This window comes from Planococcus citri, chromosome 5 (assembly GCF_950023065.1).
Source record: "Planococcus citri chromosome 5, ihPlaCitr1.1, whole genome shotgun sequence".
Taxonomy (NCBI): domain Eukaryota; kingdom Metazoa; phylum Arthropoda; class Insecta; order Hemiptera; family Pseudococcidae; genus Planococcus; species Planococcus citri.
In genome coordinates, this window is record NC_088681.1 from 3,565,177 (window position 1) to 3,586,771 (window position 21,595).

At 36.7% G+C, this 21,595-nt stretch overlaps 2 protein-coding genes across 2 annotated transcripts in view; both read right to left on the minus strand.

Annotated features, from left to right (window-relative positions):
• The window catches only part of LOC135846713 (lachesin-like), a 311,535-nt gene that overhangs the window by 209,790 nt on the left and 80,150 nt on the right, over positions 1–21,595 (minus strand). The window lies entirely within an intron of this gene.
• Positions 5,884–9,201, minus strand: LOC135849030 (uncharacterized). Its single transcript, XM_065369168.1, has one exon. It carries the CDS (start codon positions 9,199–9,201, stop codon positions 6,724–6,726), a length of 2,478 nt encoding a protein of 825 aa, XP_065225240.1. The 3' UTR covers positions 5,884–6,723.

Consider the following 21,595-nt stretch of genomic DNA (forward strand, 5'->3'; position numbering starts at 1 on the left):
GTTCCTTAGGACTCCCCCTTTAAGGAAAAAGTTGTACCAGAGGATCGCCGGTGGGTGGTGCAATACATCCTTAAGCGAGCTCCCCGACTACAATTTAAAAAAAAGTAGATATTAAAAAACCAAAAAAATCAAAATTTTGAAAAAATTGAAGCAAAAAAAAAAATTTTGAAATTTTATTGAAAAAAAAGAAGGAGAACTTCTTTACAGTTTTGGCGAAAATAGAACCTTTTGATAATTTTGACAAAAGCACAAGACTTTTTGAAAGGGAAAAAATTAAATTTTTTGTAGTTTAGGAAAAGAAGCAAGACTGCAAGTTTGGCAAAAAATATGTAAGGTAGAGTGGGGTAATTGCAAAATTGTGACCTCATGCAAACAAATATCAATTTTCTGGTTGTGCCAACTAGGGGGTGTCGAAGCAACGACCTTTACCGACATATTCTCCTGGTCACAACTCGCGGGGTTCAGATTGTCGCTCAGTAGCAAACACTTTTATCAAAGCATGTTGAAACCACTCATAAGTAAAGTGAGAGGTGTTTTTTTAAAAAATGCATGTGAAATAGAAAAAACTGTCGATTTATCTGGAATTTTCGCTATTTAGGGTCATGAAGGAATAAAGTTTAAGGTAAGATATCGCAATTTGAAATTTTTTTTTTATTTTGGCCGTAAATTGCGTTTTTGCAATTACCCCAGAAAAAATCGACTCGGGGTAATTGCAAAAACGATTTTTTTTTTCATTTTTGCACTTACCACAAATATTTTTTTGCTCCAAATAACTTGAAAATGGTTCAAAATAACAAAAAAAATAAACTTCCACGGTCACATGATGAGTTACACGTTAGAGAAGTGATTAACAGTTTTACTGAATTTTTAAATTATTGCTCCTTTTTGATGTTCTACTGATATATTTGACGAAAAATGTATTTCTATGACGAGTTTTTTACATAAAAAACATCAGAAATGACCAACAGTTGATTTTTTGTTCATTTCAGCGAGTTTTTAAAAAAAATAATTTTTCAACATTTTTTCACTCCCCTAAAATTTTTTTTGGGAAGTGGAAAACTTATCGAATTTTTCACCGAATCAAGACCACGAATACATCAAAAGTTAGCAAATGACACGTAGAATACAGTGAGTGTGTTGAAAATGCAAAGAAATACAAAAATAAAAAAATATTGCCCACTTTTGCATTTACCCTAACACGGGGTAAATGCAAAAGTCGATTTTCAAATTTTCAAATTGCAATTTTCTCCACGATTTGTGAACCAAATTGTACCCAAATTTTACCATTGATAGAGAACCCCCTGAAGTATATGTGGTACAAATTTCAGCTTCATCCGTGCAATAGTCTTCTCACAGCGCCCTCTCAAAGTGTCACTAATCAAAAAGTGCTTTGCAATTACCCCACTCTACCTTAGAATGTTTTGAAGTTTTCAACAGAAAATTCAAATTTTTTTGTAATTTGGTGAATAGGTAAGATTTTTTGCAGCTTTGGCACGAAAAGAAGCCCTTGCTTGGAATCGTATGTAGTACAGTATAAGCTTGAGATTTTCTTGCAATTTTGGCAAAGTAGAATTCATTGAAATTATGGTAAATAAATAAGCGATCTGCAGTCAAACTTGATGTACCTATCTGCAGTTCTGGAAAAATAACAACACTTTTTTGAAAAATTCCCCAAGAAGCAAGATTTTTTGAAAATTTGTCAAAAAACAAAACGTTTTTGGACAGAACATATGAGTTTCTTCTTGAGATTGTAGCAAGAAAGACCGGAAGAAACACAATTTTGATGAAAAAACTTTTGACAATTTTGATAGAAAAGTGAGACTTCAGGCAATTTTGGCAAAACATGGAACTTTTTTGCAGTTTTAATAAAAAAAAAAACATCACTTTTTTGTAATTATTCCAAAAAATATAAATTTTATGCAATTTTGGCAAAAAACAGAAATTTTTTCAATTTTGGCAAAAAATATATATTATATATTTTTTGAAATGTGGACAAAAACCACCGCCGCTTTTTTTGCAAAAATAGTGATGTTATGCTGGCTAAAAACAAAAAATCTTGGCGAAACATGAGTGCTTTTTTTAAATTTATGCAAAACATGAAAAAAAAAATAGAATTTTGACCAAAAAAAAGAAGTTTTTGCAACTCTCAATTTTTGCAAAGAAGCAGAATTTTTTTGCAATTTTGACAAAAAACTGAAATTTTGACGATAAATTAAAATATCTACTCTTGTACATACAATGGGGAAATGTTACCGAAAGTTAAAGTGCTTTTCTTGCTTTCGTTCTGAAAATTCTGTATACTTTTAAGAGACCAATACGTGAAAATATGTATGCAATAAGTAGATATGTACTTCACAGAATACACCCACACATACCCACATATTTGGACACTCGTAGACCTCTTTTCGCCTTTGATTTGCATAATATTTCAATGGAATTTATTACATTAACGATGGCGGTCCATGTGTCCGAATAAATTTACTTTATCGGCACACACGACACGAGTTCGAGCAACACAAGGCGATGAGGATCCCCATCCGCGTACAAAAGTTGAGTTTTCTTTTTCACTCGAGATATCAAAACCTCGTTATAACGAGGTCAAAATTATTGTAACCGCTTATCAAACGTGTTGCTGACAATTTCATCGGATTGTTTCTTTTGGGCGAAATGACCCTTTTTGAAAAACCTCGTCGAAGACGTGTCCTGCAGTCGAGACGAATCAAATGGTACAGTTTCGTACGAGTATTCGCGAAACGTGAATCGTACGAGTACGAATTCTTCGCAAACGTGTAAACTTCGAATACTTTTACTAAAGTGAAATTTCACGTGTGCTTTGCGTGTATTTCAGCGAACCTCTTTGTCTGTGTTGGAAAGTGACATAGGTACTGTATTCGAAGGTCAATCAAGGCGTAAATTTCATTACCACTTCGTTACAAAGTTTCTCTCTAATGAGAACGTGATGTGTCTTTTTGAACGTGTGAAAAAAAAGTCATTATCGTCCTTGGTGGGTTTTTAATTGGGAAATCCTACCGAGGGTGAGGTTTTTTGCAGTTTTTGGATCGATTAATCATGTATGCATGTGGTTAAATGAGGAAAAAATTTAGTGAAGGAAAGTTTGGCGTAACAAAATTTTCACAGGAAATGGGAACAGTTAAAATGTTGAAAGGAAGGATTACAAGTGAACTATATTCAAGCAATAAGGGTTTTGTGGGAGGGTTGAGAAAGAGGGATTTATTGAGAGAGCGGGTTCAAAGATATCCCTTTTCTGAATTTAAGCTGCTTCATGTGATTTTTCAATATTTGACGAGTTTTTTTTTTCAAAAACTCTACTTCGAATTTCATTTAAAATAGACGTTTTTGAAAAAAAATTTATATACCTATATCAAACGTATCAACTTTACTTGCATGTGCTGAATGACTCTGAACAGAGCAGGCATACTCCCTCACTGAATAGCACAGTGCCAGTGCAGATACTCTCATAACTTGGGGCTCAGCCCCCAACTGCTGCCTGCTAGTTTGCAAATTATACTTATTTGTTTGGCTGCAACTTTCATTTTAGTTGTCTCACAGTGTCTATCTGTGTAAATTTAAAATCCTTTGTAAGTTGGTACACCTTATACTGGAGTAGTTGGTGGCACACTGTGTCAAAAGCTGCTGTGAGGTCGACAAACACTACTCCAGTGACTTTTTTCTTTTCAAATCCATCTTCAATGTGCTGTGTTAAGTGTAATATCTGCCCAGTGTATGATTTTCCAGGTCTAAATCCAGCCTGCTGTCTAATCAGCCCCTCATCTATACAGTCAGCCATGTGATTTAAAATGACTCTTTCAAAAATCTTGTATTGGTGACACAACTGGGAGATAGGCGTGTAACTCTTTGGGTTATTTGCATCTTTGCCTGGTTTCTGTAATGCAATAACATGTGCCTGTCGCCATAGTCTTGGCATTCTTGAAGTTTCTACCCTACTAACAAGAAATATGCGGCGCTGCATGGCGCAAAAATGACAGTGAATATTTCATGCAATTACATAGGACTACGGGGTGTTTACACCTTCACGTAAGTGCGTAAACACGGTCTTTACGCAGTGACGTGATCACAGATTTGCCCTTATCCGCGGTCATTTGTTTACTTTACCACGTAAACCTGACAGTAAAACGCGTTTTCAGGGGCGTTTACACCCGCATAATCGCGGATTCCTTGTCAGTAGGGTATACAGGCATTAAACAATTTTTGGATCAAATTTACTGTCTTTGGTCCGAAGTGTTTGATCTGTTCAGTATACATGTTATCCACACCAGCAGCCTTCCTATTTTTGGACAATTTGATTGCAGATTTTTCCTGTCTAGATTCTGCTATATCGCCTGCTAATTGATTTCCTAGGTCAATGGTTTCCTCACTGAAAGGATTCTCATTAAATTTTTTAATATACTCCTTGTATTGTGTCATGAGGTGCAGCTCCATTCCCGAGATATACTCCTTTCTTACTTCCCTTGGAATATGATCTTTTGAGGCTTTCTTAACGATTTCATTGAAGAGTTCATAATTTTCTGGTATTGCCCATGCAGAAAAATAGTACTACTAAAGTAATACTAAAAGCAGTACTACTTTCAGTAGTACTAAATTGAGCAATTCAGTTTTACTGGCAGTACTACTAAGAAGTATTATTGTAGTACTACTGTGAAAGTATTACTGCAGTACTACTGGGACATATTACTGTAGTACTACTCAAAAGAACTGTACCTAGTACTACATTTTAACATTTTAAAATTAATTTTTAAAAATATTGAGTATATTTGGCACAATTTATGTTATCAGTAATCGTTTTACTTTTTATCTATCTAATCATTAATTCATATTCCATCCAATTCCATATACGAAAATTTCCTACCTAACCTGAGATTCGAACCTGCGACCCTACGTTCCTAACTGCCTAATCTTAACCACTAGACTATGGGGACTTCAATGGATATAGCACATTTTGAACAATATAAGCATATTATCCTTGTTATTCTGAAATATTTCCTTTTTTTTCTAAAAATTGCAGTACATTATTAGTAAGGCAATTGTTTTAATGATATCGTATATTTTTTTGCTGCACCAAATACCGCAGATAGCAATTTTCTTTACGTTTTGTCAGTTTCATGCAATTTTGAGAGAAATGATGACACTTTATAGCGCATTTTTTCGCATATTTTTGGAATAAATAAATGCAAATGCTTATTTTAGTTTTAAAAAACATTGATTTTGAAGTTTTTTCAGGTCGTTACAGTTTTTTTATGGGAGAAAAACAGCAAAAATCAGTTTGAAAAATGGGAAAAAACAAAAATTTTGAAATTGTCAATACAAAAAACTGAATGTTTATTTTTTTTTATAGCCTATATGAAAATTAAAAATGATGATCGATGCATTTGTGTTTTAAAAAAAAATAATGTTTGACATTTTTTAGGTTTTCTGTTAGCTCATTGAAAATACATACCTACATTTTGATACCTACCCATGATGGAGCAGTTTTATAGCACTTATTTCTGCAGTCTTTGGTTTCTTAGCACAATAATATTAATGTACCTAATGCGTTTTTTTTTTTTTTTTAGATTGTATAATCACTTATTATGAGCGTATTTTTTTTGCTGTTTTTCGAGCATATAGAAATAATTGCCGTATTTATTAGCTACTTAATTTTTTAAATTTCAGAAAAAACGTGTGCTGGGCAGGTATAATTGAAATTCAAACTTACATACCTATTTTTAACAAATAAGTTTAAGCTTGAACATAGACCATAAAATGAGAAATTTGTCTAAAGTAGTATTTAGAATGGTACTATAGTACTACTTGATACCACAATACCGAAGTAGTACTGAATAGTCTTACCTAAAGTAGTACTGGAATTTTTTTTTTTTTTTTTTTTTTTTTTTTTAAAAAAAGGGTTTATTTTGAATAATATTTACATCTTATAATTACTTATCCCTGCGGTGAGGGGGCGGGGCCTAAGCCCCGCCCCTTCCGCAGAGATAATACCAGTACAATCTTAAGTTTAAGGGGAGGGTGATGTATATTCTAATACTAAATTACAAACTTAATACTAAAATTTAGCTATAAAAACTATGTACAACTTAAACTAAGCCAAGATTGGGAGTGTTTCAATTTTGCTTAAAACTAGGAGGGGGAGGGGACGGTTCGGCCACCCAGTGGTCCTGGAGCCGCAGTGAGTGGGGGGCCCCAGTTTTGGTTGGGACTGCTGACCCACCCCCCCAGCACCAGGCCAAAGGCCCGGAGCTCCTAGGCAGTATCCCAGAATCGCTCCCACCACTTCGGGGTTGAGGGAGTGGTCACCCTAGGATGTAGCCCATTCCCCCCTTCCGCGGATTTGGAGCGACCCCCGACCCGTCTCCCATTTTGGGGTAGGCCTAGGAGGTCTCCGGGCACCACTGTACCCTTAACTACCTCAGAAAGAGATCTCCTAGAGTAGGATTGTCCAAAAAGACATTATTTCTTATGTGTGAAAGTGGGAACACTCGGTCCCACCTTACATAGTGGATAACGTTGGAGTAATTTTGAATGCTGAGAATGGACACATACCATAGGTTTCTTCCATCCTTCAGCTTAGGGTAGTGCTACAATAATATACATACATTGTACTATATAGATTAAATTAAATTAAATAAGATATATTTGGGGAGAATATTTACTTTATTACATTGTTATATAATCTATTTACAAGTGCTATCAATTCGTTTTAGAGCGGGTGTTAGGGGAGGTCCAGTTACATACCTTGATGTTGATAGGTATCTCCCTGAACTCTCTTACGATGATTGGCCGTACCTGGCCCCAGTCAAGCTGGTCCAGCCCACATCCAATCCGTGGGATAGCGAGTTTTTTTATTTTTCTTCTGGTACATTCCCTGGCAAGATTTTGGATGCCAAGGGAGAAGTCCTTATATGTTGGTTTGTCGTAGTAATGGATTTTTGTGACGACACAGAATATTATATAATGTCCCTGGCTCACTGTTCCTTCGACTTTCCGCTTTAGAGTTGCCACTTCCCCCACATTGTGTGGTTGGGTCAGTAGCATCTCTCTGCCTCCAAAGTGGCGGACAAAGTCCCTCGCTATCCCAGCGGACATTCTGAGGTCTTGGCTGACACAGTGTGCCAGTGCAAAGGAGGGTCCCTGAAGAAATATGTCTTCGTTGGCTTCCTCCAGCGTGAGTAGGCCGTTGGACTCAACTGCTGTTAAAGCCATATTTCCCAAGCTTCTTCTCCTCATTACTTCTGCAGCAGAGGCGATGAGTCTGATCTCGACATCACGCGGTGTTGGTTCGTGCATGTCAAGATATTGTTCGTATGGGAGAAGATCCCCCACACTAGCAGCACTGACTGGGGCGTAGAAGCGCTCTTGGATTCCACGAAGCACCAGGTATTGCATAGCAGGTATGTAGACATGGTCACTGAATATCAGGGAGTATGGATGATCCAGGCCTCCTTGAGTGAGCAACTGTCTCTGGGCTGTTGAGATTATCCTCCTGGGTTCAGCCTCCTTTGAGGCCTCTTCCCAGTGCTGGTATGCCACAGAAGTGGAGAGCTCAGTGCTACTCTTTCTGGGAGTTGGGGGGAAGGTGGTCCTTAGGAATATTATTCGTCGGTTTACATCCTCCAAGATGTGTCGGTTTACATATGGTCCCATTGGTGTGTAGTTTGATGGAGGTTTTTTGATGCCCAGCTTCCCACCAATGGAGAAAGTTGAATGATCTTGTTTTGGTGTTTCCTCAGCTACAGAGCCTGGAGTCACACCTCCATGCATGAACTGTATTCTGTTTTTGTGACTCTCAAAGGCGTCTGCTACCTGCTTAGCTTTCAGCGATGTTTTGTTCAAGTTGATTGGTGGATGCACCTTGCTGATAGGTACCTGGATCAGATTTGGAGAGCACTGGACCTCAAAGCTACTTGTGTGGTCCATTCTATGTTGGTGAGCTGTTGGTGTGAGAGTTACCGGTGAGAAGTTGCAGGGTTGAAAGCCTGGGCTGTTCCAACCATTGTACACTGGTATTGATGTGCTGTGCCCCTCAACTGGACTGGAGTGTACAACAGGAATATTATATCTCCCTGTTCCCAGTGTTGTGCTAATGTTGTGTGCAGGGGGGCTTTTACAGTTTCGGATGACACGGCCATGTTGGGCAGTAGTTGTTGATGTTGTTGTAGTTGTGTTGGCAGGAGAATACAGTACATTGTGCTCAGGGTGTGGCATTGCTGTAGTATGTTGGAAAAGGGAGTTGGATACCATGATTCTCTTCCTAGGGGATGAGGTTGGTGAAGAAAGTGGGCCAAGTATGTGGTCTGTTTGCTGCAGGATTGGGTTGATAGGTTGCACCATTGGACTGAATTTGGGTAGGTTAATTGCTGTGAAGTTTCTCCTTGCAGCTAGCCATTCGTTTTCGAACCCTGGTGAATGATGCTGGTCACCTCCTTGTGAGGCCTCCGAACTAATACAGGATTCAGTTGAATGTTGTGTGACTGGGCTGCTGCAGACCTCTTGGTTCCTCTTGAGTAGCTCGCTAGCTATCAGCACTGTTCTAGGCACAAGCTTCAGTGCTGATGGTGAGTAGGTAGGTAAGCTTGTTACTACGTTGTTTTTGTTGGTGGTTTCTGGTACTTGTGTTAGTTGTGTTTGGAGTATAGAGACTGGTGATGGTGACTGCAGGTGCATTGGTATTGGTGTGCTGGTGATACTGGTAGTAGGAGGTAGTTCTTGGAGACTATATAGTGTGGTTAAAGGTGATGGATCATCCACATCTGACGTTCCCTCAGTATCTGTGGTAGATTTGTCAGCTATAACTTTAATGGAGTCCCGGATGTGAAAGAGTTCTTTGATGAGTTGATTCAGATTTTGTAAGTTGGTGGGAGTGACATCAAGCATTTCTACTGGGTACCGTTCCCTGATCTCAGCAATTTGGGTATTTGTACATTCAGTGATGAGGTGTTGTGGACTTTGTAGATTACCGCATACACAGAGGTTACTCCTTATTATCTTGAATCTCTTCAAGTAATCGGCGAAGAAACCATGGCCTGTGAGGGCCTGGGTTAGGAAGAAGCTCGGTTTGAGATGTGCGCAGCTACCTTCCATTCTCTCAGCTATATCAGGAATCCATTCATAAGTGACTCTTCCAGTTGTAGCCAGATCCCAGCGGCTCTGCCACATCTGGTATGCCATAGTACTGGAATAGTACTATCGCATTACTTGGTATCCCAATACTGAAGTACTACTGAATAGTTATACAGAAGTAGTACTGAAGTAAAACTGAGTACTACTTAGTTCTACAGTACTGAATTAGTACTCAATAGTTTTACAGAAATAGTACTGAAATAGTACTATAGTACTACTCATCTATGATTTTCTTGCATGGGTGGCAGTAAGTTGTCCATCTTTTCTTCAATTGCCTGTTTAGAAGATTCCCAATTGGCCTTTTTGAAATTGAATCTTGGAGGTGGGTTTTCACATTTAATTGGGCTGATGACCGCCTTAATTTCGCATATAATTGGCTTGTGTTGGGTTCGAGGAATTGGATCTGCTACTTCTTTGTGACATAGACTTGAGATTAGCTCCGAAACAAAAATGTTATCTATGTTATATGCATTTCCATCTTCCACTATTGAAGGATGCCGGCAGTTTTGCATCAAAAACCAAGCTCAGCTGCTGCTCTTCAGCCCATTTCTCCACTAGGTCACCATCTGTATCATTTTCAGCATATCCCCAGCTTACACTATGGCTGTTGAAGTCTCCAACTATTATTCTTGTTTCTGTGGGTGGGACATTGCTGTTTTCAGTGTTTTCTTTCCATGTAAATTCTACATTCGGTGGTTTGTAAACTGATGAGATCAAGTTTTATTGCAAAGCGCTTGCTTTCTTATCAGAATTGCAAAAAAAAATAAAATTACAATTTCTTTGGTAATTGAAAAAAATTGTTTTTTTATTCAAAATTGCAGCAAGAAAAGTCCAATGCTTTTATCAATATTCTAAATAAAGGGCTTATTTCTTTGCTGAAAATTTCTGTCTCGCTTCTAATCCTAAGCTGCAAAAAATTTAATTTTTTCCCAAAGTGGCAAGTCTTGGGCTCTTGTCAAAATTGCCCAAAAGTTCTGCTTCTTTATCTTTTTTAAAAAATCAAACTTCAAAATTTTCTATTTTTACTCTGTTTCTTCAGAATTTTGATATTTTTTTCAATTTTTCCAATTTTTCTTAAAATTAGAAAATTATTAAATTTTGGCATGAAGAAATTTTGTCCTGTATCAATTGTAACTGACGCAAACCTCTCTCTCTCTCTCTTCTACTAAACAAAAAAAATACCTAAAACATTTTCAATTTCAAACAGTTTCTTGTCTCAAGTTGTGATTTTGATCTGCTTTGTGCTGTTTTCCCAGCAATTGGTGCCCCATGTTTTACTTATTTTTGGTAATGAATCTTACTTTTTGCCAAAATTGCAAAAAAGGTTGTATTTTTTTCAATGAAACTAGGAAACTTTTTACTCTTTTTCTGGCCATCTGTCAAAATTTTCGTTTTCCCTATTTTTTTACTTTCTTTTTACACAAAAAAATGCGAGTGCTGACGTAAAAAAGTTCTGACTTATTTTCCATTAACTGTCATATACTTACTTTTAAAATGAAACAAGTGAAAAAAAAATTTGGAAAAATGAGGGGATTTTTTTCGTTTTTAATTACGAAAAACTGCTCTCATTTAAAAACAATAAATCTTTATTTTTAATCGATTGGCAATTTTATATACCTATTTTTTGTAGATCTAGATCATCGATGTACTCGTAGAATATTGTAGAGCAGAGCACTTAGGTACATGTTGTTGAAATTGACTACAAAAAGGTGTGACATTGATTGAAGTGACGTACAATTTAAGATAACTTTAACCTCGTAAATGTATTATTTCTTCTACAAATCCAATAAATTAGATTTCGTTAGGCAATTTTTTAATACGTCGACGTGTCATTTCCCCAGTCGATGATTTGTTATGTATAGGCTTATACGACTGCGTTAGACGTGTCTTCTTCGTAATTCCAAGTAGGGAAATAAAATTTTTTCGTTGCGAATTTGACTCGATTTTTAGGTAGGTCGAAATCGCCATTGATAAAAGTGATTCGATGTTTATTCTTGAGTGAGCAAAATTCCTATAATTTATGAACTTTATTCGACTTGCGTTTATTCGCAGTATTTAAGTTCGGTTTCAATACTGAAAGACTAGAGAGGAATAGAAGGGATACAAAGTTGGGTGTTGGTGGTATTCGCTGAGAAATTTCAACACGTTGTTCGTGTTCAGTGAAGCAGAACTCGTTGTCCTAATAAATTCAACGAGTACCTACACTTAGCTCCATATACCCTTACCTAGCTATTTTCATCGTGGAAAAATACCGACTGGGTAGGCTATGCGTAGACATTGCCTGGTATACGTGTAAATAAGAGTAACAAAAAAACAACACCGAGTTTCGTGTTCAAAAGTTGAATCGCGTAAAAAAAATTTCGTTCGGCTGTTACCGAAAGGCAGATGAAGAAAAAAACAGTCACGACGAGAAATTTGGTAAACAAGCGGCAGTTGGCAGAATGTTGGCCAACTGCGATAAATCAAAAGTTTAAAAACGTGGAATGCAACAAAGTGACAATAGCCGTAATGAAGAAAAAATTACGACATCGAAGTGAAGCTCGAAGGGCTGAAAGAAGCAGCAGCCAACGACGAAAAAAATACAGAGAAAGAGAGATCGAGCACAGCTTTAAGAATAAGAAAGAAAAAAAAGTGACTCGGTAAGTAGGAAGAGTGTAGAAAGAACGAACACGCGGCGATGAACAAGGAGAGTATAAGAGAAAAAAATACGAAAACTTACCACCCGAGGTGACTTACAAAGTAAACTTACTAAAGATTGGAATGTATAGAAGAGACAGGGTAGCTTTACGTTGTATTAACTTCTATAAAACTTGCTGCAGCAACCTTCCAAGTTATTAACTTTAGCCTGAAGCATTCAACGACTCCGCCTCTTCTTCTAAATCTTCGCAACTATACAAAATGTTTGATATCGTTTAAAGAACAACTCCTTCTCGCATTTCGTAAGTATAGCCATATACGAGTGTACGACGACGACGAGAGAGAACTAAAACCAACAAGCACGTCCACCTTATACGGATTTCAACGGCAAATTTATGCCGCCATAAAGTACTTGTACATTATACCAACAAGAAAGATTATTACATCCTTACCAACGATATCCGTCGTATTATATCTCTCGCCCTGCTTCGCCCATCTACCATGCCCATCATCGCCATCTCATAAGGAGGCGGTGCGACGTCGTATACTTATACTACCTACTTACAGGTATATATACACGTTGTCTTCTCGTGTTCGTACGTTTTTTTTTTTTTTTTTTTTTTTTTTGTTTGGTTGCTTTTTTCTTCTTGCTTTCTTTCTGCCCTACTCTGCTCTGTCCTGCCAAAGATGCAATTTTTTCCACTTTTATTACCCCGAAGCCGCAGTTTTCACCGACCAAAAAATTCATTATATTTTGAAGATCACTCCACGACGTAATTTGTTTTCTCTTTTGCCCATTGCTGCCAACGTCTTGCCATAGTATATAGTGCACCGTAATACCTTCTTTTTCTCCCATTTCATCCCCTTCCCTTTTTTATATTATTTTGGATCCTTTTACGATATGCTACAGTACTTTCCATTCTTTTCGTATTTTTTTTTTTTTTTTTTTTAATTTCAATACCTACGCACGAATTGCTCTCGCTAATACGTTTGTAATACCGACGTACATATTTTCAAGTTAATTAATTTTTCTTCATAAACTAGAAAATTTATCTCGATAACGTTCCTGAACGACTGACTGAATCTAAACAAAAATGTTCTCCAGTCTGCGAAACGAAGGGTTACTTTAGTATACTTAGTTCCCCTATTAAATTTATGATAACTCCAATTTGACTCGAATATAGATATCTTTATAGCTCGAAACGTTATTTTTGGAAGAAAAAAACTTGCGCTTTTCTTTTTATACTACGTTGCTGGGGTGAAATAGAAACCTTGAGTGTACTATTATGTTTGGTCTTCTGGGCGTGAAAATTAGAAACTGCGAGGGGAAATCGTGTCAAAAATTTACGCCCTGCTGAATTTTGATATAACATACTGTATAGTCAAAAACACTGTTCTTTGCAGGAAACAAAATAAGGTGTCAGTTTCGGCCCCTTCTGTCTTACTCACAATCAGCTTTACTTCTCTCTCGAGTTGTGGTGTCTCGCGAGAGCTGATACTGTTACAAATAGTATAACCAGGGTCGAAGTCACGTTACACCTATCCAAAATATGAAGTGCACTGTGTAGATACTTCTTTGACCGAGGTGGTCATTATTTTTGAGATTTTTTTAGAATCTGAAAAAAATGATGAGTTCGAATTGTTGCGAGGAAATTCCTCCTGGCGCAGAATCCCGCCTCCTTAAAAGATGAAAACCTGATGAATTTTCACTGTTACGGATAAGTTCAGCCTGGCGTGGAACCCCCTCCCTCCTAAAATATGTGAAAGTGAAGAGAAAAGTTTGTATTGTCGTGGAAAAATTCCTCCTGGCGCAGAATCCGCCTCTTCCAAAAGATGTAAAACTGAAGATAGAAGTTCATATTATTGCAAAGCAATCCTTCCTGGAACAGAACCCCACCCCTCCATAAAAGATGTAAGAATGAAGAGTTCATATCGTTGGCGAAAAATGCTTCCTGGCGCAGAACCCCCTTCCCCTGAAGGATACAAAAATGAAAAGAAAATTTTGTACTGTTGCGGATAAGTTCCCTCTGGCGCAGAACTCCCTCCCCAGAAGATGTAAAAATGAAGAGAAAAGAATGACTTACCCATAACTCATTCTCAATTCATACAATCGTACAAAAGTATCGTTTCGTGATAAAATGACCAACTCACCTGAAACAAAAACAAACAAAAAAATAAAAATTGCGAATTAGTATTTTAATAAATAATTTATAATTAACTCATCATTCTATGTAATTTGATTATGAAAAGATGTGAAGAAGAAGAGTTCGCATTGTTGTTGAAAATTCCTCTTGGAGCAGAACCCTCCCCCCTCCCAAAATATGAAAAACTGAAGAGTTTGTACTGTTGTGGAAAAATTTCTTTTGGTTCAGAACCCCTCTTCCCCTCTCTTAAATGAATAAAAAATGAAGAGTTTGTATTGTTGGGGAAAAGTGCCTTCTGGCGCAGAGCCCGCCTCTCCTGAAAGATGTGACAATAAAGAGAACAGTTATTATTGTTGGGAAGGGGAATTCTTCCTCAAGCAGAACTCACCCCCCTCCCCCCGCTTCAAAAAAAATATGTGAAAAAGAAGAGTTTGTATTGTTGCTGGAAATTCCTCCTGGCTCAGAACTGCTCTCCTCTTGCCTTGAGTGAAAGAGAAATTGAAGATGAGCTTGTATTGTTGTGGAAAAGTGCCTCCTGGCGCAAAGCCCGCCTCTCCTGAAAGATGTAAAAGAGAAGAGAAAAGTTTGTATTATTGCGAGGGAATTCTATTTTGGGCAGAACTCCCTTCCCCTCCTCCCGAAAAGATGTGAAAAATAAGAGTTTGTATTGTAGCTGGAAATTTGTCCTTGCGCAGAACCCCCCCTCCCAATATAAAAAATTGAAGAGTTTGTACTATTGCGGAAAAATCTCACTTGGTTCAGAACCCCTCTTCCCCTATGTTGAATGAATAGAAAAATGGAGAGTTTGTATTGTTGGGGAAAAGGTGCCTCCTGGCGCAGAACCCGCCTCTCCTGAAAGATGTAAAAAAGAAGAGAAAAGTTTGTGTTATTGCGAGGGAATTCTTCCTTGGGTAGATCCTCCCCCTCCCGCTCCCTCCATCTCTCCCAAAATGAAGAGTTTGTATTATCGCTGAAAATTCCTCCTGGCCCAGAACCTTCTCTCCTCCCAAAATATGAGAAAAATCCCACTTGGCTCAGTACCTCTCTCCCCCTCCCTTGAATTTAGAAAAGTTGGAAAAATTGTATTGTTTTGGGAGAGTGCCTCCTGACGCAGAACTCGCCTCCTCTGAAAGATGTGAAAAATAAGAGTTGGTATTGTTGCTGGAAATTTGTCCTTGCGCAGACACCCCCCCCCCCAATAAAAGATGAAAAATTGAAAAGTTTGTACTATTGTGGAAAAATTCCTCTTGGTTCAGAACCCCTCTTCCCCTATCTTGAATCAATAAAAAAATGGAGAGATTGTATTGTCGGAGAAAAGTGCCTCCTGGCGCAGAACCCACCTCTCCTGAATGATGTAAAAATATAGAGAAAAGTTTGTATTATTGCAAGGGAATTCTCTTCCCTGGGTAGACCCTCCCCCTCCCCCCTCTCTCCAAAAAAAGAGTTTGTACTATCGCTGAGAATTCCTCCTGGCGCAGAACCCCCCTCCTCCCAAGATATGAGAAAAATCTCACTTGGCTCAGTACCCCTCTTCCCCTCCCTTAAATTGAGAATCGATGGAAAAATTATAAATTGTTTTGGGAAAAGGCCTCCTGGCGCAGAACCCGCCTCTCCTGAAAGATGTAAAAATGAAGAGAAAAAATTGCAATGTGGCAGGAATATTCTTCCTGGCGCAGAACACTCTACCCCTAAAAGATGCGTAATGAGATACAAATTTGAGAACATTTTTGGGGTAGGAAACTCGTGCAAATCAAAATTTTACATTTTCAAAAAATGAGAAACTTCATTTTCAAACTCGAAAGATTTGATCCATCTTTCCCAGATTAGTATTCAGTGAGTTTAATAAACGTCGATCTAGGTTTATTAGACGATCGTTCTATTTCAATTCTCGGTCATTGGGGGGGGGGGGGGCTGAAAAAAACTTTTTTGGAATACGAATGTTCTCTTGGAATGAATGGATGCATCTCATCACCCATAATTTTTAATTTTGCCTTCAGTTTCTAATTTTTCATTCATTACTTACATATTCGATTTTAGTTTCAGTTTTTGAACTAATTTTCAGAATTTTCAATTCCATTCTCAATTTTTGATTTTATTTTTCGAAACTTCGGGGTCATTTCCAGTTTTTTTCAATATTTTCTTCAGAGTTTTCGGTTTAGTATGTGGGTACCTACCTATTATCAGTTGGATGTGTTCGATTATTCGACTTGTGGTTTACAATTATTTTTAATGTCAGTTTCAGTTGTCAATTTTTTTCTGATTTTTTTTTTATTCTATTTTCAGAGTAGGTACGTATTATTATTATGTACTTCGTTTTCGGTTTTAAATTTTTATATCGAATCTATTTTTATGATCTTGGGTTTTTTTCCAGAACTTTTTTAAATTGAATTCAATTTTATTTGGTTTTACACAAATAAAAATTGAAAACTCAAAAAAATTGATCATTTCTAACGTTTAAATTTTATTTTACGTTTTCGATCTAATGTGCAACATTAAATATTTTATATTTTTTTTTTTTTGAATTTTCCCCATGTTTTCGATACGGTGTCGAAAGTTTACCGTTTCATTATCTGTTTTCCATTTTTTTTTCTAGTTTTTGATTTTATTTTTGGTCTTTTCAGTTTTAGGCTATATTTCATTTTAAAATTTTTAACCTTATTTTCCAGTTAGAGTATTATTCAGTTTTCATATTTTCAATTGGTTTTTCATGTTGCTCTTATAGTTTCAAAAAAGGTATGGTTTCAATTTTTCAGATCGAAAGAGTTTTTTATAATTATTTAATTTGTAGTTTTCGATCGTCAGTAACGCGGAGGGGGGAGGGGGTCAAGCGCAGACAAGATTTTTTCCCAAGAGGTGGAAAAATCAAATTTTTGGGGATAAGAAAGTCGAGATTTGAGATAATTTGATAAAAATCATTCATACCTACTAGGTAGGTATTTGTACCTACTTGAAATGAAAATGAAATTGATGCTCCAACAAAATTTTTTCGAAAAACACTGCTTCAGAAAGCAGGAAGAATGCTCAAGTTTTTTTAAATTTATATTTTAAATAAAATTTTCATCCGCTTGGAAGTTATAACCCCTCCCCCCGCCCACCTGTCTCACTAGGTACATCGGTTTTATTCTTTCATTATTAAACGAATTAAAAAAAATCCATTATTGAGACGATTGATGAACTTTCTCACGCCATCTCCATCGATCAATTAATAAAACTAAAATATACCATAACCGCAATTACTCGCATCTACATATTTCCCAAAGTTCATCATTATTAACGTAAAGTTCTCAACTCGAAACAAAGACGACGATATTTCGCATTTACTTTGGAAAGTTTTTGTTTTGATCTGCACGTCGCGAGACGTAAAGTAAAAGTGTATAAATACTTCATAATTTTTTTAAATATCAACCTTTTACTGTCGCAAGAACGTTCGCACGGTCGGGTCGCGTCTTACAAATTAAAAAAGCTAGCGAGCGTAATTTTTGTTTTTGTATTTTCTAACAAGATTGTAATTTATTGTGAAAGGTGTTTCCGGTGGCGTGAAAATAAAAAAGTTTCACTCGTTACTTTAATTGCGTGGCAGTTAATTTCATTTCGCCTTTAACATCTTTGTTATATAAAGGGACAAATTTCTAAACTCGGTATCTTTATTACGTTAATGTAGCTCAGACAATATAAAGCGCGTTGCAACAGTTGAAAAGTATTTCGCTATCTTTTATCTCGACAGCTTCCGCGTCTACGTCTAGATACGTACCTTTTATTAAGACACGTTTAGTATGATTTTTGATATTTTGAATAATTACTTAGGTATACACTTCGCGCTGCAGTCACGGTGTAATTTCACCCCTTTTTTAAGCAACGCGAACGCTTAATTTAATGACTAGTTTTAACCGCCTGAATACGTGATTAATTTCGTTTTCTTAGATCATCGCTGCGAGCTTTTTCGGGGGTTAATTATAATTATTATTTTTCATTTACCTATTCACTTAGTATGTTACTTAGCGCTGGGTGGTGTTTTTTTTTCATATTTGGCGTGCACTGACGTCTTTATTTTCTGCATCGTTCCCCCATCCCTCTTTTTTTGAAAATGTTGAGCTTTGCAAGACGACAAACGCGATAATAAATTATACATATTCTATTCGATGCAAAGTTAAATAATCACAATTGATCTAACCTTCCGTTATCGTCTTTGAGTAAAATCTATTATAATATGTTCAAAGAGCAGTATAATACGATTACACTGTCACTTCTTCTTCGGATCCCAACACTGCAAGACGAATTTCGCGATCTAATTAAATCTCATTTAGGATTCCTCATACACAATAATCATCTCAAGATTGGTAGAAACAGAACACGAAACCGAACGAACCTCGTTCTCTCTCACTCTCGCCATCTTACCCACCTTGTTTTCAAATACCGACGAAGGTGTCGCGCAACGATAAGCTATCGAGACGCGCAAAATGGTTTTCGAGGGTTTTACAATGAGCTCGAAGAGGATTAAACTGTACTCGTAAGATAAACAGTTTACATAATTCGTCTCGCAGTTGAATTATCTCGTTTGCAAAAACAATAAAAAAGGGCACAGTCAAGGTCGCCAATTTTACACAGCTTTAGGCCAGGTTACGGCGAAGAAGGAGAAAACACTTTTGAGAGTGAGATAGGGGCGAATGAATGTTTGAACGAGCACTTCGCCTTACCTATCCTTCGTATTAGAAAGGGTGAATTTCTTACGTTTAAACGATGTACCAGTACCACTGTTGTGGTTTTCCTATAATACCCGAGTTAAATTTGCTCGATGAATTTTTTCTTTTGGTGAAGAATTTTTGAAATTGGATAGCATTCGTAAAATGTAAGTAGAGGTATACGAGAAGCACTCAAAATAGCGAGCATTAATGTCTAAAATAATACCGCAGGCGATTCGATATGCCATTTTTACGTCAGCCTAACCTTCTTCTTACATAAGAAAGGCAGATTATCGAGAAATACTTACCCCCGTTCCGATGTTCTGTTCTTTTTTTCAACTCACTGTCTTTTTTCTTTTTCGAGGCAATTTTCATGAACTGTTTTTCGTTTAAATTTTCATCTTCCCTTGTCAAAAATTTCAAATGGGGTTTATTCACGGTGGTCTAACAGATGGATGATTTTTGCAAAGACTGAACCTTGATGCGAGAAGTTATCGTATGCATAGAAGATTATCTCGATATTTAGAATTTAGTGTTTTGACATTGGTCCAATTTTTTTTGGGGGGGGGGGGGGGTGGAAAATTTGATGGAAATCATACCTCAGAACACCAGGATTACTGGAGCATCGATAGCTTCTTACATTCCTCTTCATTCTGAAACATTGGACAGTCAAATTTTTCATTCCTGGCGCAGAACCCGCTCACCTCTTTTGTCAACATTCATCTCCACGCAGTCCTTCAGTAAATCGTGGACTTTGACTAAATACCAATTCTCAGTAACTTTCACGATTCCTGATCCCCGCATGGTGATTTTTTTGTGATTTTTTCAAAAAATCCTTGTTTTTTGTGAATCTATTCATAACATTTTTCAATGATAGGAAAGTATTTTGAAAGACAATTTTTTCGTTATGATTAGCTGTCAACTTAAAATGAAATTCTTCGCTGAATTTTGTCAAAATCCGCTGACTTTTTTTTCGTGTGTTGATAACAATGTTTTATGCAATTTTGTTCACATATTCCCGATAGTTTTGAAGTAATTTCTTGAATTTTTTTGGTTCCATACCGCGTGTCTGAGACGAGGTCAAAGAGAGGTCCGCTCCAGACCAGGCACCGGGATGAAGTGGACCCCCATTTTTTTGTCGGAAAATGAATCCTTCAACCTTCCTTACTTCAATGATGTATCGTTCGCTAATTTTTATTGACAGCAACCCTCCTAAAAATGAACCAAAAGTAGTTACAGAAAAAACGTGTTTTTTAATGAAATCTTGAAAATGAAAAATTTTCAATTTGCGATAAAATGAATTAAATGCGCGGAAAATTGGTTTGTACGCTATTTTCAACCTCTTGAGTCGATTGGTGATGGTATCAAGCTTTTCTGAAGCCTTCTGCAAATTTTCGGATTTTCATCTAACAATAATTGTAAACATAAACAAAGAACATAATCATTAAAAGTAGTGAAAATTGTTAAAAAGTGGGGAAATCTCGGTGATAATTTGGTCAAATTAGAGAAAATTTCGCAAGACAAATTATTCTTAAAATTACTTGAAAAATTGAATAAAGCTTCAATCACTCAAAATCAACAAAAAGTAGTAAAAGTTCAATAAAAGTGAGCTCTCCAATTTTTGCTCGAGACACCTTAAAAACAAGCTCCCCCTCCCCTCAAAAAAATAAAAACAAAAATCTATCACGTTCTACAGATGAAAAATTTATTTGATTGGATACCTACCTCATCTTGTCATTCTGTGCTTTTGGTCGTTCCAGTGTCCTAATTTACTTATTATATCAAATTGACAATACAAATTTCATCTTTTTTTTTTGGTCGTATTGCAATTCTCTTTTTTGGTGTGTAATTTAATCCCCCTCCCCCCCCCCAAAAAAAAAATTAATAAAAATTTTAGAAAATGATATAACATGTTTTCAGTTTCTGCTTTCTGGTAATTTTTATTGATCTTGATGCTACCATTCTGGGGTTTGGAGAAATGTAAAAATGACCCAAGGAAGTACTGGAAACATATAGATTTGATCAGGGGGAAGCAGAAAGATAAACTTACAAAAATTAGAATAAAGGTCACTCAATGTCTACAGCTCTCAGCATTTCCTCCATACTTCAGGTCCAATCCCAGAATTTATCAAAAATATGAACAACCTACAAATTGACCTAAAAAACCTAATACATCATCCAATATCTTATCCCCCTTGGTCTCTCAAACCTATACAGATGGAATTTTACTTGAGAAACTACCCAAAACATGATCACTCCCCATTATTAATCAAGAGTCATTACTTAGAAACTGTTATCAAACTGTACTGAATATAACTTATGCTTCACAGATGGTTCAAAAATTTCTAATATTCATATTGGTTATGCTTACTCAATTAATGACAAAGTTCTCAGTTTCAAAATTCACAACTGTGCCTCAATTTTTACTGCTGAACTCACTGCCATAAAACATTGCCTAATAGATATAATTTCTATTCAATCAGAAAATAAAAAATTCTTAATCCAAAGCGACTCACTAAGTTCACTGCTATCCATTCAAAACATTTTTTCTGACCATCCCATAGTCCAAGACATACATAAGTCCCTTTTTAACCTCCAATATTATGATTACTCAATTAGCTTCATGTATGTTCCCAGCCACATAGGTATCACTGGAAACGAAACTGTTGATAGATTAGCAAAAACAGCCGCTACCCCCTCCCCTCTTACCACTCTCACTCCTGATGACATTAACTCTCAAATCACTCACAACACATTTACTAACTGGCAGAACTTTTGGTCACAACAAACTTCAAACAAACTCTTCCAACATAAAAAAACTACTCTCCCCTGGAAAAATCTAGGCCACCTGAACAGAAAATAAGAAATCCTGATTACCAGACTGAGAATAGGCCACACAAAAATTACTCATAACCACTTATACCAAAAAGAACCAAAACCCTCATGCCAATTTTGCAGAAACGAACCCACATCCATCCAACA

Bases quoted from the DNA above. Each gene is read 5' to 3' on its own strand.
- LOC135849030 (XM_065369168.1), bottom strand. From the start codon at position 9,201: ATGGCATACCAGATGTGGCAGAGCCGCTGGGATCTGGCTACAACTGGA.